At 51.2% G+C, this 12,649-nt stretch overlaps 1 protein-coding gene across 2 annotated transcripts in view; it reads left to right on the top strand.

The window, feature by feature from the left end:
* Positions 1-10,546, top strand: part of CLUH (clustered mitochondria homolog) — a 34,056-nt gene extending 23,510 nt beyond the window's left edge. For both annotated transcript variants that reach the window (XM_009634037.2, XM_035889657.1), the window contains exons 16-26: positions 377-621; positions 1,425-1,509; positions 2,190-2,343; positions 2,691-2,830; positions 2,943-3,023; positions 3,650-3,775; positions 4,474-4,595; positions 6,031-6,124; positions 6,853-6,987; positions 8,137-8,210; positions 9,240-10,546. In XM_009634037.2, the coding sequence (XP_009632332.1) occupies positions 377-621; positions 1,425-1,509; positions 2,190-2,343; positions 2,691-2,830; positions 2,943-3,023; positions 3,650-3,775; positions 4,474-4,595; positions 6,031-6,124; positions 6,853-6,987; positions 8,137-8,210; positions 9,240-9,408 (1,425 nt within the window). In that variant the 3' untranslated portion in view covers positions 9,409-10,546. The remainder of the gene's footprint in view (positions 1-376; positions 622-1,424; positions 1,510-2,189; positions 2,344-2,690; positions 2,831-2,942; positions 3,024-3,649; positions 3,776-4,473; positions 4,596-6,030; positions 6,125-6,852; positions 6,988-8,136; positions 8,211-9,239) is intronic.
* The last annotated feature ends 2,103 nt before the right edge of the window (positions 10,547-12,649 follow it).

Here is a 12,649-nt window from a genome sequence, read left to right as displayed (position 1 = left end):
CTTTTTCTCTTCTAAGAGGCTTTTTTTTAATTGCATGAACACAGTGCATCCTTAGGCCTGTCTGTACATAGCATAGCAATACACCCGGCTCCAGTCCAGTGTCAAAATCTTCCTTACGCTCTCTAGTCTCTCTGTCCCAGGGAGCAGCCTGAAATGACACTATATATTTGTGTGTGTGTGTGTAGGTATATACTTATCTCTTATATCTACATAATTCTGCCTGTGCTAGTTCCACTTGCAAATATTGCCTTCCTCTCCCACTCCTGGAAGATTTTCCTGTTTCTGGTAGGACTGGATTTGTGTGGGGGTCGGGGTCGGGGTACTGCCTGGGTGATGGCAGGTGTCTTCCACCACTGATTTCGGTGTCTCGCTGTAGGGCGTGGAGCTGTCGGGTTTATCAGCAGCCATCAGCCACTTCCTCAATTGCTTTCTAAGCTCCTTTCCAAATCCCATTGCCCATCTTCCCGCTGATGAGCTGGTCTCCAAGAAAAAGAATAAGAAAAGGAAAAACAGGAACCTTGGAAATGCTGATAACACTGCATGGGCCAGCATGACCCCGCAGGAGCTTTGGAAGAATATTTGTTCTGAAGCAAAGAACTACTTCGATTTTAGACTTGAATGGTAAGCAGAGCATGTTACCCTAGCTCGTGCCGGGGCTCTCACCAAATGTCTGTAGTGGCTCTTACTGTTCTTTAACAGGACCTGCCTTTTTGACCTGTTTTCTGTTTGAATATAAATTTGTACTCTTGAGGGGGTTTTACAGGCTTATAATGGAAAGAAATTGGGCAGAGAGCAGCAGGGGGAAGTGTAACTGAGGTTTGAAATGAGACAAAACCTATGAGGCAAAGGCAGCTGGGGAAAGCAGAGGAGGAAGGGAAGCCTCTCCTTAGTGGTGCAGAGGGGAGCAGAAGGCCAAGAAGCTGAAGGAGAGTAGTCGAGAGAGATTTGTCTACCTAGACGATGATTTAGGCTGAAGGGAGCTTATGTTCCAAAACCAAGGATAGCTTCTCCTGTATCTGAAATGGAGATGGTGATCGAGGCTGCTGGAAGGTGCAGACAGTGAGTGTTAAACTGGAAGTGCAAGTAAAGTGGCCCAAGAGAAGAGCCGTGCCTAGCTGGCTAAACCTGTGATCGTCCCTTCACGTCAGGGACAGCTCACGCTTCACCAAGAGCTGGAGGCATTCAGACCCTCGCCTGAGCTCTGCAGGGAGCTTTGAAGAGAACACACATAGGATTTCAGTAAAAAGCACTGTTGGGCATCTCTGTAAGCTTTAATAGACCGTGAGCAACCACTGCAATGTTTGGCATAGGTTTCAGTTAGCACCCAGCTGTACAGGGACCTGTGCTTCAGATACGGTGCAACACAGGGATGTCCTTGAGCAGAAGCTTACCTGAGAGCTGAAGCTTGCATGTGCTTTTTGCAGTGAGAATGCTGACCAAGCAGCTGAAGTGTATAATCTACAGAAAATCACCCTGCTTCGTGAAATCTCCCTCAAAACTGGAGTCCAGGTAAGATCTTCATCTTCCCTCCCTTCCCCATCATGTTGTATACTGAGAAACAGGAAGAGTAAGCGCAAACTGCTTTGCAGGGGACGGCCCTTCAGACGGACAGTGCGAGCCCCTAAAGGCCTCTGTGGTGTGAATGTTGCAATACAGGTTCCAGCCCTGGGGAAAGAGATTTCTAACCCAGTTACCCTAGAGTAAACTTGCTGTGCCTCTCCCGTCAGCCAGCCTGAATACAATTCCTGTAGCTTGCTCCGTCTGACAAACCGAACTCGCATCTTCAGTTCATGCACACGCATGCTCTCTGTCCAAAGAGGAACAGCTCTTTGGCTGAGCAGAGCAGAACTTCAGGGTTGTCCGTGCTTGAAGAAGAGGGGCTTTCCTTCCCCACAGCACTGCCTTCTCACTCCTCTGTGGGGTGCGGGAGTTGGGCTGGATGGGGTTCCCCTGTCGGGGCTCCAGTACTGGCACGGCCGTGCCTTGGCACTGCAGTGCGGTTTTGCCACGCGCATGTGGTGGTGCACGCCTATGCATGACCTTTCAAAACTCTGTCCCCAGGTAGTGATACAGGAGATGTTTTGACTGTGAATCCGCCTGCAGAATTCAAGGCTCGTTTCCCCCCTCTTTTCTTGCCAAGTACCTGTGTAAGTGGTGACCGTGACCTCCAGTCTTTTCGGTTCCTGCAGATACTGCTGAAGGAGTACAACTTTGACAACAGGCACAAGCCTACCTTCACGGAAGAGGATATTCTCAACATCTTCCCTGTCGTGAAGCATGTAAATCCCAAAGCCTCAGATGCTTTCCACTTCTTCCAGAGCGGGCAAGCAAAGGTTCAGCAAGGTACAAACCCAACATGCCTCTGCCTCTTGAGGCAACCGCTGGGAAAAGGAGGAGCCAGGGGGTGTGTGGCATGGCCCACTGCCCTCCACCAATGCACCCCACCCACCCCGTTTTGGTAGAGAATCGTGGTCGCCAAGACCATCTGAAACACACACCTGCTGTAAAGTTACCACAGATAAAGAAGGGTGGATGCAGGGCAGCAATTTCCTTCCAGGTTTTAGCCCTTACACAAGGCAGTGGCCTCTGGCTATGTAGCCCACTGCTGTTCTCACCTCCTGGGCAATGCACTTCCAGTGGCGTTAGGGGTTATTTAACATACATATGTGTATGAATATAACTGTTTTCAGGTTTCTTGAAGGAGGGCTGTGAGCTCATCAATGAAGCCTTAAACTTGTTCAACAATGTGTATGGTGCTATGCATGTGGAAATCTGTGCCTGCCTGAGGCTGCTAGCTCGTCTCAACTATATCATGGGAGATTATTCAGAGGTACGCAAGGGCTCGGAGAGGGTCTGTTTAGTCCTCTCATTCCTTCCCCGTGCTTGCTTGCTCACGTGCCTGGCGCTCTGTGACTTGCTCTTGGGTCTTCTGTTCTGTTTAGGCCTTAAGTAATCAGCAGAAAGCGGTGCTAATGAGCGAGAGGGTCTTGGGTATCGAACATCCCAACACGATTCAAGAATACGTGAGTACAGGGTGCTGGGGGAGAAGCAGCACCTCGTGTGTCCACCTGGAGTCTGTGAGCCTTAATTCGTGTCTGCATCTAGAAAACAGTTGCAGTTCTCCTTCCTTCTGCAGTGTTCTTCCCAGAATCCTCCACTTTGTCATAGGTTTTGTATCTTATGATTTTGTAAGCCGCATCCCTAGGTGTTTGCATCATAAGCATCCTGCATGGTCAGTATTTGTCCTACTTGGTTTAGAATTTTGTCTGCTGAACGTTTATTTATATTCATTAATTCTGCTGGCTTTTGCCCTGGGCTGATGTCAAAAATGAAGAAAGAGAAAGAATCCCCCCAAAAGCGCAATCAGAGTATCGTATAGATATGGGTCAGTTTTGAAATATTCCTTGATGTGCACAAGAGAAACTGAAATGAAACACTTCAGCTGCCTCAGCGCTGTCTTACGTGATGCCTCAGTGGAGCTGTAAATCAGCCAGCAGACTGGACCTGGGCTCCTCTGAGTGGCTGAAATACTTTCTAACCGCAAAGGAAGATCTTTTGATTTGTGTGCGGCTGAGGAAAGGAGAGATTAGTTTGCTTTGCGGAGTGGTAAGTAAAAACTGTTAATGCTGGGCTGTTCCTTTTGCTGCAGATGCACCTTGCTTTGTACTGCTTTGCGAACAGCCAACTCTCTACAGCATTGAACTTACTGTACCGTGCACGCTACCTCATGCTACTGGTATTTGGAGAGGATCACCCAGAAATGGCACTCTTAGATGTAAGTAATCTTTTAGACTCTTATCATAGAATCATATCATAGAATGTTTTGGGTGGGAAGGGACCCCTAGAGGCCACCCAGCCCAACCCCCCTGCAGGAGCAGGGACACCTTGAACCACATCAGGTTGCTCACAGCCCCGTCCAACCTGGCCTGGAATGTTCCCAGGGATGGGGCCTCCACCCCCTCTCTGGGCAACCTTCAAGTTTCTAATCTCTGAGAAACGTCTCAGCCTTCAAAATGCCCATAGTGCTGGCTGGTTACAATAAACATCTCGGCGCTGCTTTTTCCTCCCTGGTTCCTGCCAGTCAGTGCTGTTAGGAGAAGGGAAGAAAGGAGTTTGACTCTAGCTGGGAAGGTCAGCCTTCTGGGGCTGGAGCTCCGCACTGGGGCACGGGAGATGTGGGTTTGAGCGCCTGTAATCCTTGGGCAAATGCCTTCATTTAGGCTGTTCTTGTTGCTCTTGCATAACACGGAGAGCATTCCTTATCACTCTTTCGTCTGGCTTATTTGGACAGAGCTCCCAACAGGGAGAATGGTCTCCTGTCATGGGTTACGTGCTATGGAGTTATCTGCTGGGGACTTGTGGCTGCTACAGCCTTCTCAACAGTGAAATACCTGTGTGGCCTTGGTATTTGGGAAGCAATGAATGCATGGTTTGAATTTGCTTTCTGAATGTCTGCTTGACTTCCTTGTGCAGAACAACATTGGCTTGGTGCTCCATGGGGTTATGGAGTATGACCTGTCCCTCCGGTTCCTGGAGAATGCGCTGGCCATCAGCTCCAAGTACCATGGCTCCAAGTCTTTGAAAGTTGCACTCAGGTGAGGCAGGGTGGAGTGTGGGGCTGGGTCACTGTGCTGTTAAAGAGAGTGAGTACATTCACCGTGTGCTCACACGGGAGGGATCTGGTCTGGCTGTCTCCAGCTGTATCCTGTTAAATTAGAGGTTCAGCCTTGTCCCAGCTGTCAGACTCCTCAGGACTGCTGGGCTGTGTCAAGGTCATGGTGCAGCATCCAGGTTTGTTGTCTCAAGAGGCAGAGATCCCTTGTTCTTAAAGTTAATTGTGGGATCTGCTGTAACACTGGTTGCCCCCAAAATTTGTCAAGATGACCCTGGTCCTTGTGGACTCTCAGTAGAAAAATGTATGTGGCAAGTGAAGGTTGGAGAGCAAGGCTGATGTAATTATAGTGGGAGACTGGGATGATACATAAACACTTGTATTTAATTGTTTCAGCCCTCAGGGAGCTATCTTTGAGAAGCATATAATTTGCTTTTGTCCTTTACCATAAATCCTTGTATTTGAATAAAATACTGAGCGGCTTCCTTGTGTTTCCGAGGGAGCTCTGAGTGGTCGGCACCTTCAGGATCTGCTCTAGATACTCACTGCTCTTCAGTGCTGCGTGCAGTGTCCTTGAATGCAAAGCTGGCTCGCTCTCAGCCAAGCAGCGGCCCTCTCCTAATTACTACTACCACATTGCAACCCATCTGTTCTTCGTCAGGGTGAAAATAAATCTTATTAAGCACCCACAAGAGCCTGATTTGGTTTCCAGCAGCTGATGGATACGCATTCTGCAGAAAGCATCTTGCCTTCCCCTAGCAGCGCTGGGGTGCTTGATGAGATTCATCACCTCCCACAGAGAAATCACTGCCAAACCCCAAAGTCTTCTTTTCCCTCCAGAAGCACTAAGGTAGCAAAGTCCAAGCCAAGTCAGCTCTCCCAGCTGGAGAGAGCCCAGGTGACTTGGGCCCCAGCGCTGCCGCTGTTGTGCTGGTTGTTTCCAAGCTGGAAGCTTTTTTACTTTTGACTGTGAATAATCAAGTCATTCACACCTTTGCTTTCTAAGAAGCAGAGAGAGCCCTTCTGAAGGGTAGGGCCGTAGGGCTGCTTCCTTCTCCAGTTGACAAATCCAGCGCCGAGGGGATCCTGTGGATGTGCTGCCTCCATTCACTTCACCGCTGTGGCCTTCAGCTTTCCTGGGTGCACAAGGAAAAAAATCCCCAGTTCAGCCTTTACTTCTGTAGGTCACGGCTCAGCATCTCAACAAAACTCCAGCCCAAAGCAGGGTGGTATCTTTATCCCCAGACGAGGTGGGGAGAAGCGACTACAGGGTGCTGTATTCAGAGTCTGGTCTCTGCCTCCTTTGACACTGATATTAAGACTTTTAGCCTAAACGCTTTTATGTTGGTCTTGCTCGCTGTAGTGCAGAAATGTTTCTTCTTTATTAAAGCACCTCTAAACCCTTCTCCTTCCCTCAGCCACCACTTGGTAGCCCGAGTGTACGAGAGCAAAGCAGAATTCCGGTCAGCTCTGCAGCACGAGAAGGAAGGCTACACCATCTACAAAAACCAGGTAACGAGCCTGCGTGCTGCTAATTTGTGCCACCAACGAGCAGTACCACTGCGAAACTGTGCCCCAGCTTGGACCTCGGGGAGGCCTTTCTTACAAACAGCTCTGAGCAGATGCCAGGGAATCTTCTTTCTAGGGACGGGGCAGAACTGCTGCCCTGCACAGGAATTGTCTGAACAGCCTTCCTGCAAGTTCAGCTTTGCTGTACTCCTGTTCTGGACGGAAGCTCCTGTGGTGGCAAGGCCGTAGCCCCACGTTCTGGCAGGGCGCTGAAACAGCCGGGTTGTTCTTTCCACTTTTTGCTCCACCTATCTTTTAAATACCAGATCCAAACTAAGTTGGTCGTGGAGCTGTTTTGTGGGCAGTATCTTCTCCCGCTCAGCAGCCCTTGCTGATGCACAGTGAAACTTCTGCGTCGGCCCGGGGTCTGCCCAAACACGTCTGCAGTTGTGCGCTGGTTCGGCGCCACCGCGCTGGCCGAAAGCACAGCCTGGTGGAGGGAATGCCGCTCACCCTGCTGACTTGCTCCTACTTGACAGAAATGTGTAATGCTGATAACGAGGCTCCTAGAGGAATTTTGTTGTTGTTTGAATGCCAAGGCGGGTGAAATCCAGCTCTGAGTTTCTAGAAGGATGAGGATAAGCAGAGACTAGGAGTGCGCCCTGGTTTGGGTCCTGTTCTGATCTGTAATCATGCAAGTTGGGGTTTTTTTTTTTTCCTTTTCTGATTAGCTTGGAGAACACCATGAAAAGACCAAAGAGAGCTCCGAGTACTTGAAATACCTGACTCAGCAAGCAGTCGCTCTTCAACGCACAATGAACGAGATTTACAAGAACGGCTCCAACGCCAACATCATGCCGCTTAAGGTAACCCTGTGCAGCGGGAGCGATCGAGAGTGCTTGCCATGAAGGCAGAGGCTTGCACGTTGCTCCTGAGGGATGCCGAGCGTACGCTTGCAGGCGTCGGCCGTGCAGGAGCTGGTGAGGGCTGTGCCAGCTGCAGACCCCTCGCGGGCGGGAGGTCCCTGCAAAGGCAGCGTGGCCACTGCGGACTGAGCGTTTGTCCCCTTTTTTCAGCGCGCTTCTTGGCTCTGGCTCCTTCTCCTGAGCTCGGGCAGCTGAGCGCAGCTGGCTGCGTCGCAGGGCACCCAGGGAACTGGGTAAGGCCGCGCCGGGCAGCTCGCGGCGTGGGAGCCTGCGACACCTACGTGCAAACCTGCCCCTCTGCTGACTCACTGGCTGTAGGCAGGTTGCTCAATCCAACAGCACTTCAGTTTCCTCATCCTAAAAAATGCTGTCGTCTTTCACCAGGTGCTTTGTTCTCCTTCCAAGGATTTTGTGGTGTGGGGAGGCTGGGCAGCAGAGCGGAGCAGGGGGGCCCTGCCTTGCCTTGCCTTACACTGAGCAGGAGCGGATTGCCCCTCGTGGGCCAAACCCAGCCGCTCTTATCTGCCCGCGCACCGGGCTGCGGCTTGGGAAAGAGGCCTCCAGCTGCAGAGGCTCCCTCCCAGTAGAAAGGGCAGAGCAGGATGGCGCTCCGGGAGCGGCTGGGTCTCCTTCTCACTGCAAAGGAATGGGTACAGAACTGAGGAGTTTAAGGCAGAGTAATTTGAGCATAAAGACCTTGAATCAAGTAAACGGTCAAGTCCAGGGAATAGCATCCAGCTAAGAGGCTCAGACCCATACGATGGTAATGAAGATTTTGCCCTTGATGCAACACTTGAAGGAGAAAAAGAAAAACCAACACATTTTTGACTCACATATACACTGCATTTAACTGAAGTCCGCAGAGTTCAGAGGGGAGGCTGCCCGCAGTGACTGGGGGGCCTCTAGATGCTGTTTTTCCACTTAGGGGTATAAAGAGGCAGAAAATACAAATTCTGCCACCTTACAGCTACTGAGCATCATGTGAGACTGAGCGCGCTCTCAGCTGTTTGTGAATGGACTTGCTTAGGAGCTCTGAGCTGTTCTGTCTGGGGTTTGACTTTAAAAGTTTGTTTTTCTCTTGCACTGCAGTTCACAGCTCCCAGTATGGCCAGTGTCCTGGAGCAGCTCAACATTATCAATGGAATTCTCTTCATTCCACTAAGGTAGAGTGACACCTCTGTCTGCCGTACCTTTAGAAATCAAGTGGTCTTTGTGTGTCTGTCACCTTTGTTCCTGGGATAGCGTAAGTGCGAGGCTTCCCTTTGCACTGCGTCACTGACCTGAAATGTGGAGCTTCCAGTGATCCTGGGTACCTCTTCTCTTCAGGCAGCACGAGGCAAATGATGGCAGAAATTGTCATTTTGCATTAAAAATGCTTTTGAAGGCGCTGAACACTTGCGAAGGGATGCTCTGCAGGATCCTTGGGCAATCGTTAGTGGTGCTAAAAGAGCTCCTGGTTGGAGGGAGCAGCCGGCATCTCCCCTCATTGCCTGTTCTCAGCCCGTCCCCCCGGCAGCAAAGGGGTTCTGTCGTTAGGCTCCCTTTGTGGAGTGGGAGGCAGCTGAAGCACAGTCGGAAGCAGTGGCGTGAGCAGTGCGGGGCTGTCAGAACAGCACTGGCGCTTCCACGGCCAAGGCTGCTCAGCAGGGCAGCTGCTTTGAGTACCTCTCCCAGGCCTTCCCTTCCCCAGCTCCACGGCGTTTGTTTACAAAGAACAGGAGCAGAGCTCATAGCACTGGCCCTCATGATCATCATCACCACTATAAACACCACTACTCAATTTTTTTTTTTTCATTTATTATAAATTCTTTAAGACTTTTAGTTGAAAATTTGATTGGGGTGGTGGTGGAAAAAAAGATGACCTGAGCTGAGACCGTATTCTTCCGAGGCTTTAAATAAATAATCACTGATGGTGAAAATGCACCAGAAGCAGCTGGAGGCTGCCTGGGCGTAGGCGAGATTAACCTCACTGCCTCGAGCGGCCACTGGTGGGTCACGTCCTGGTGCCTCTTGGTTCAAAACCCAACGGCAAACCGAGCACCCAGCCTTACCCAGGTATTGCTGGGACCTGGCAGGAGGAGGGCAGGTGCTGGGAGCATTTCCTATTTTGTTGAACGCTGTCTTGTCCCTGTGCTTCACACCGTTCCTAAAGCTGGTCTAATGTTTGCCACCCTTCCTGGTTTCCCCTTCAGCCAAAAAGACTTGGAGAACCTTAAAGCAGAGGTGCAGCGACGCCAGCAGCTCCAAGAAAGCATAAAAAGTGGCGAACAGCTGGAACCAGAGGACAAAGCTGTGGAGGAGAAAGAGGCTGAGCCAAGCATGCCTTCTGCTGAGATCCCCTTAACACAGAGCTCTGCTTAATGTGTACCTCGCTTAAAAAAAAAAAAAGTTTAAACCACCCTTTTCTGAATCTGACCCAGGGTCTCGGACTCCCCTGGAGCAGCTCCTCCTTTTTTGACAATGTTATTGCACTGGTACAATTAATACACAATGCAAAGAACTAATCTGAGAAATGTAATCTGTCTGCCTGAGCTTGTGTCTGCCACGCGAAGGGGGAAGGTGGCCAGGATGCAGCAGCGTACGAAAGCCCCATCCTAGGTGAGCGCAGCCGGAGGCTGTCACGCCTGCGTGTGTGTGTACGTGTTGTGTGTGTGCACATATCATCAGTTATTTCTACTTTGTACATATGAATTCCAAATGAACTGTCTTGAGGTATGTAACATTTCTCAGGTCATTTTTACGTTGACTAAGGACACTGCTTTGCTAAAACAGTACAAAACCAGCCCCATCCACTGCTCGGCGCTCTTGTAACACGTGGACTCCAAGCCAAAAGATTTCTTTTCCCCCAGTCACCATCCCAATTTGTGCGAAGGGAAACCAAGCAGCCATATTTGTATTGCTCAGATGACTGAAGCCTGTAACGTGTGTGCGTACGTGGGGGAATGTACAGCATTTTCTACATCAGGATATAGCCATTGGATTCCTTTAACCATTTTTTCTACTTTTGGTTGGCAGTTTGGCAATTCAGTGGGGTTTTGTAACATTCACATTCTAATTTTCAAGGTAAAGATATAGATAGAGAGATTATATATATATATATAGATATATACAGTTCCACCTCTCTGCTCTGCTTGCAGCTGAGTCAGTCAGGATACTGTACCCAAAGAGTGAGGGCTTGATGTTTAAAAAAAGCGCACAAACTTCCCTTGCAATGGAAACCCCAGTGCCTAGGAGAGATTGATAATGGCACCAAGTGAGGACATGGCATCAAGTGAGGACGTGGTGGCCCTGGTAAAAGAGGTGGGGGCAAGAGGGGAGGAAAAGTCAGAATCTGGGCCTTGGTCTCGTTTGCAGTAGCAACTGTACCACAGAGCTGCTGGACTTTACCCCGACGGGCAAGCTGAACCAGCTTGGAATCGTACATTTCCCACCACCTGAAGTGACCAGGCTGCGGGGAGGGGGTTTAAATAAAAACTAAAATTCCCACAGTGCTGAAACCTATGGCTGGCCGTGCGGGTCGCCAGGCAGGTAAGATGCGGCCACGGCCGGCTGCGGTATGCCGACAGAGTTGAATGTCCTTTTTCCAAACAGATCAAGCTGTAGAACAACTTCTGATTGCTGGTCCACAGCCCCCCCGTGCTGACAAAGGAGTCCAGCCCCCTCCCTCTCGCGTTGTCTGTCATGGATCGTACCCTGTGCTAATTTGCGTTGCTTCTTTTACTGACCTTCTGGAGAACAAGTGCTGTCACTGTGCTCTGTACCCTTGGTTCCTGTACTGCATTACAGGTATTTGTAACGCGGGGGGCGGAGGGGCGCAGCCTCTGAGGTGTGAGAGGCAGCGAAGCAGGAGTTGTCTTTACTGCAAAAGAACTTGCTCCTATTAGAAAAATTCTGAATTTCCTGGAAAGCAATCAATAAATGACTACAGTGCATCTTTCCTACAAGATTTTTCTTTTACTAGTGTCTTTCAGTCCATTAAAAGCTTTTTAAACTATTTTTAGGTACTTTATTTATTGGTTTCTGTACAGTTTGGTGCGAGGTGTTGGATGCCATTAAGCTGAACACCAGCACTGGAGCCACCACTTCTGTTCTCTTGAGCAGGAGCCAGTAGGAGAGACTGGGTACGGATCAGCTGGGGGCTTTAAACCTGCAACTGTGCTGTTGCCTGCAAATCCTCGTTCCCTGTGTCCCGTGCGCACCGTGCCCCGGCCTCGCTGTCCTTAGCGATGCTCAAGGTGGTTTTGCTGACCTGCGCAGCGGCCGGACTGAGCTCTTGGACCGTGTGAAGGTGCTGTGGTCGCTGGAAGGGCTCTCTGAGCTGCACGGCTCACAAGGCGTGCGGGCCAACACTGCCGCTGCGCTGTGCATCCTCTTCCGCTAACGAGGCGCCCCTGCGGACAAAGGAACTGACACCAAACCCAAACCACCTCGAATAAAGCTTGCACCAGAATTGCAACCCCAAACCGGAGCAGTGGGCGCTGCCCCTTCTCTCAGCAGATGCTCCAGCCTCACGCCTGCCTCGGGGGTGAGGTGCTGCTGCTCCAGGGGGCTCGAGGGGAGAAGGGGCGAGCAAGGGCCAGGCGCCCTGAGGACGTTTGTGAACATGAAATGAAGCTGAAGGATGCAAATCCTGGCTCGGCAGCTTGCGTGCTGTCGTTGGTCGCTGAGTAACTGCGTTTGCCACCACACCCTCTGGCAGTCCCTTACCTCTTTCGGGGTTTGGGTGCTCTCAGGTACTTGGTTCACCAGTTCTTGAACAAAAATGCCCATGGAAGAGCTGACTTGAGCTAGGGCTGAGGATGCACCTGGTCAAGAAGAGGGTGGACCTTCAGGAAACCGAACGTAGCTCTGCTGGCCCTGGACCACCTCGCCTGCGTAAGGCCAACTGTTCCCAGCCCCTGTGGTTACACCCATCCCACCTTTTCACCACCTGGGACCTGTTCGGGTCTGGCTCAGCCAGGATTTGACACCCCACGTGTAGAAGCACCGACCCTCAGCTGTGCCCGTAAGGCAACTGTGCGCCGCGGCCCAAGAACCGTGACTGCAGCAAAGTGGAACGAGTTCAGAGAAAGACGAAGAACATCATCAGCACTCCTGGAGGAGGCACAGCGCAGAAATGCACTATTTTTGGCCTCCTTGCTTGCTTTCCAGACGGGGATTGCCAGCACTTAATGCCATCACCCGGCCCGCATACGGTAAAAGCTACAACTACACGTCCAGGAAAGCCCCCGGTTAACCCTGCCCTGCGCTCAGCCCTGCGCAACGGAACGCTGCCCCGTCCCCCCGCTGCCCAAAGGGCCTGCCCGTGTAACTGGCTGTCGTAGCCAACCCTGGCTGCTGAAACACCCATCGGTGCTGTAGCGAAACTGGAGCAGCTGGTGGAAGCCAGGCTCAGCCGCCTGTACCGTGGCCTTCAGTGCGGCACGCGCTGCGCAAACAACGCGTCGCCAAGCTGGAGGGGAAAACGAATTCTTCAACTGCCCTGCTTGCTCCTGGCAGCTCACGCTTGACAGCCCTGCGCTCACCCTGTTGCTAGGCTTACTGGGTCCGCAAACCCAGGAGCCTTTCCTTCAGCCCTGCACCCTAACACCCCCTTGGGACA

The sequence above is a fragment of the Egretta garzetta genome, unplaced genomic scaffold (assembly GCF_000687185.1).
Source record: "Egretta garzetta isolate BGI_Z169 unplaced genomic scaffold, ASM68718v1 scaffold120, whole genome shotgun sequence".
In the NCBI taxonomy this organism is placed as follows: Eukaryota; Metazoa; Chordata; class Aves; order Pelecaniformes; family Ardeidae; genus Egretta; species Egretta garzetta.
This window is presented reverse-complemented; position numbering and strand designations above follow the sequence as displayed.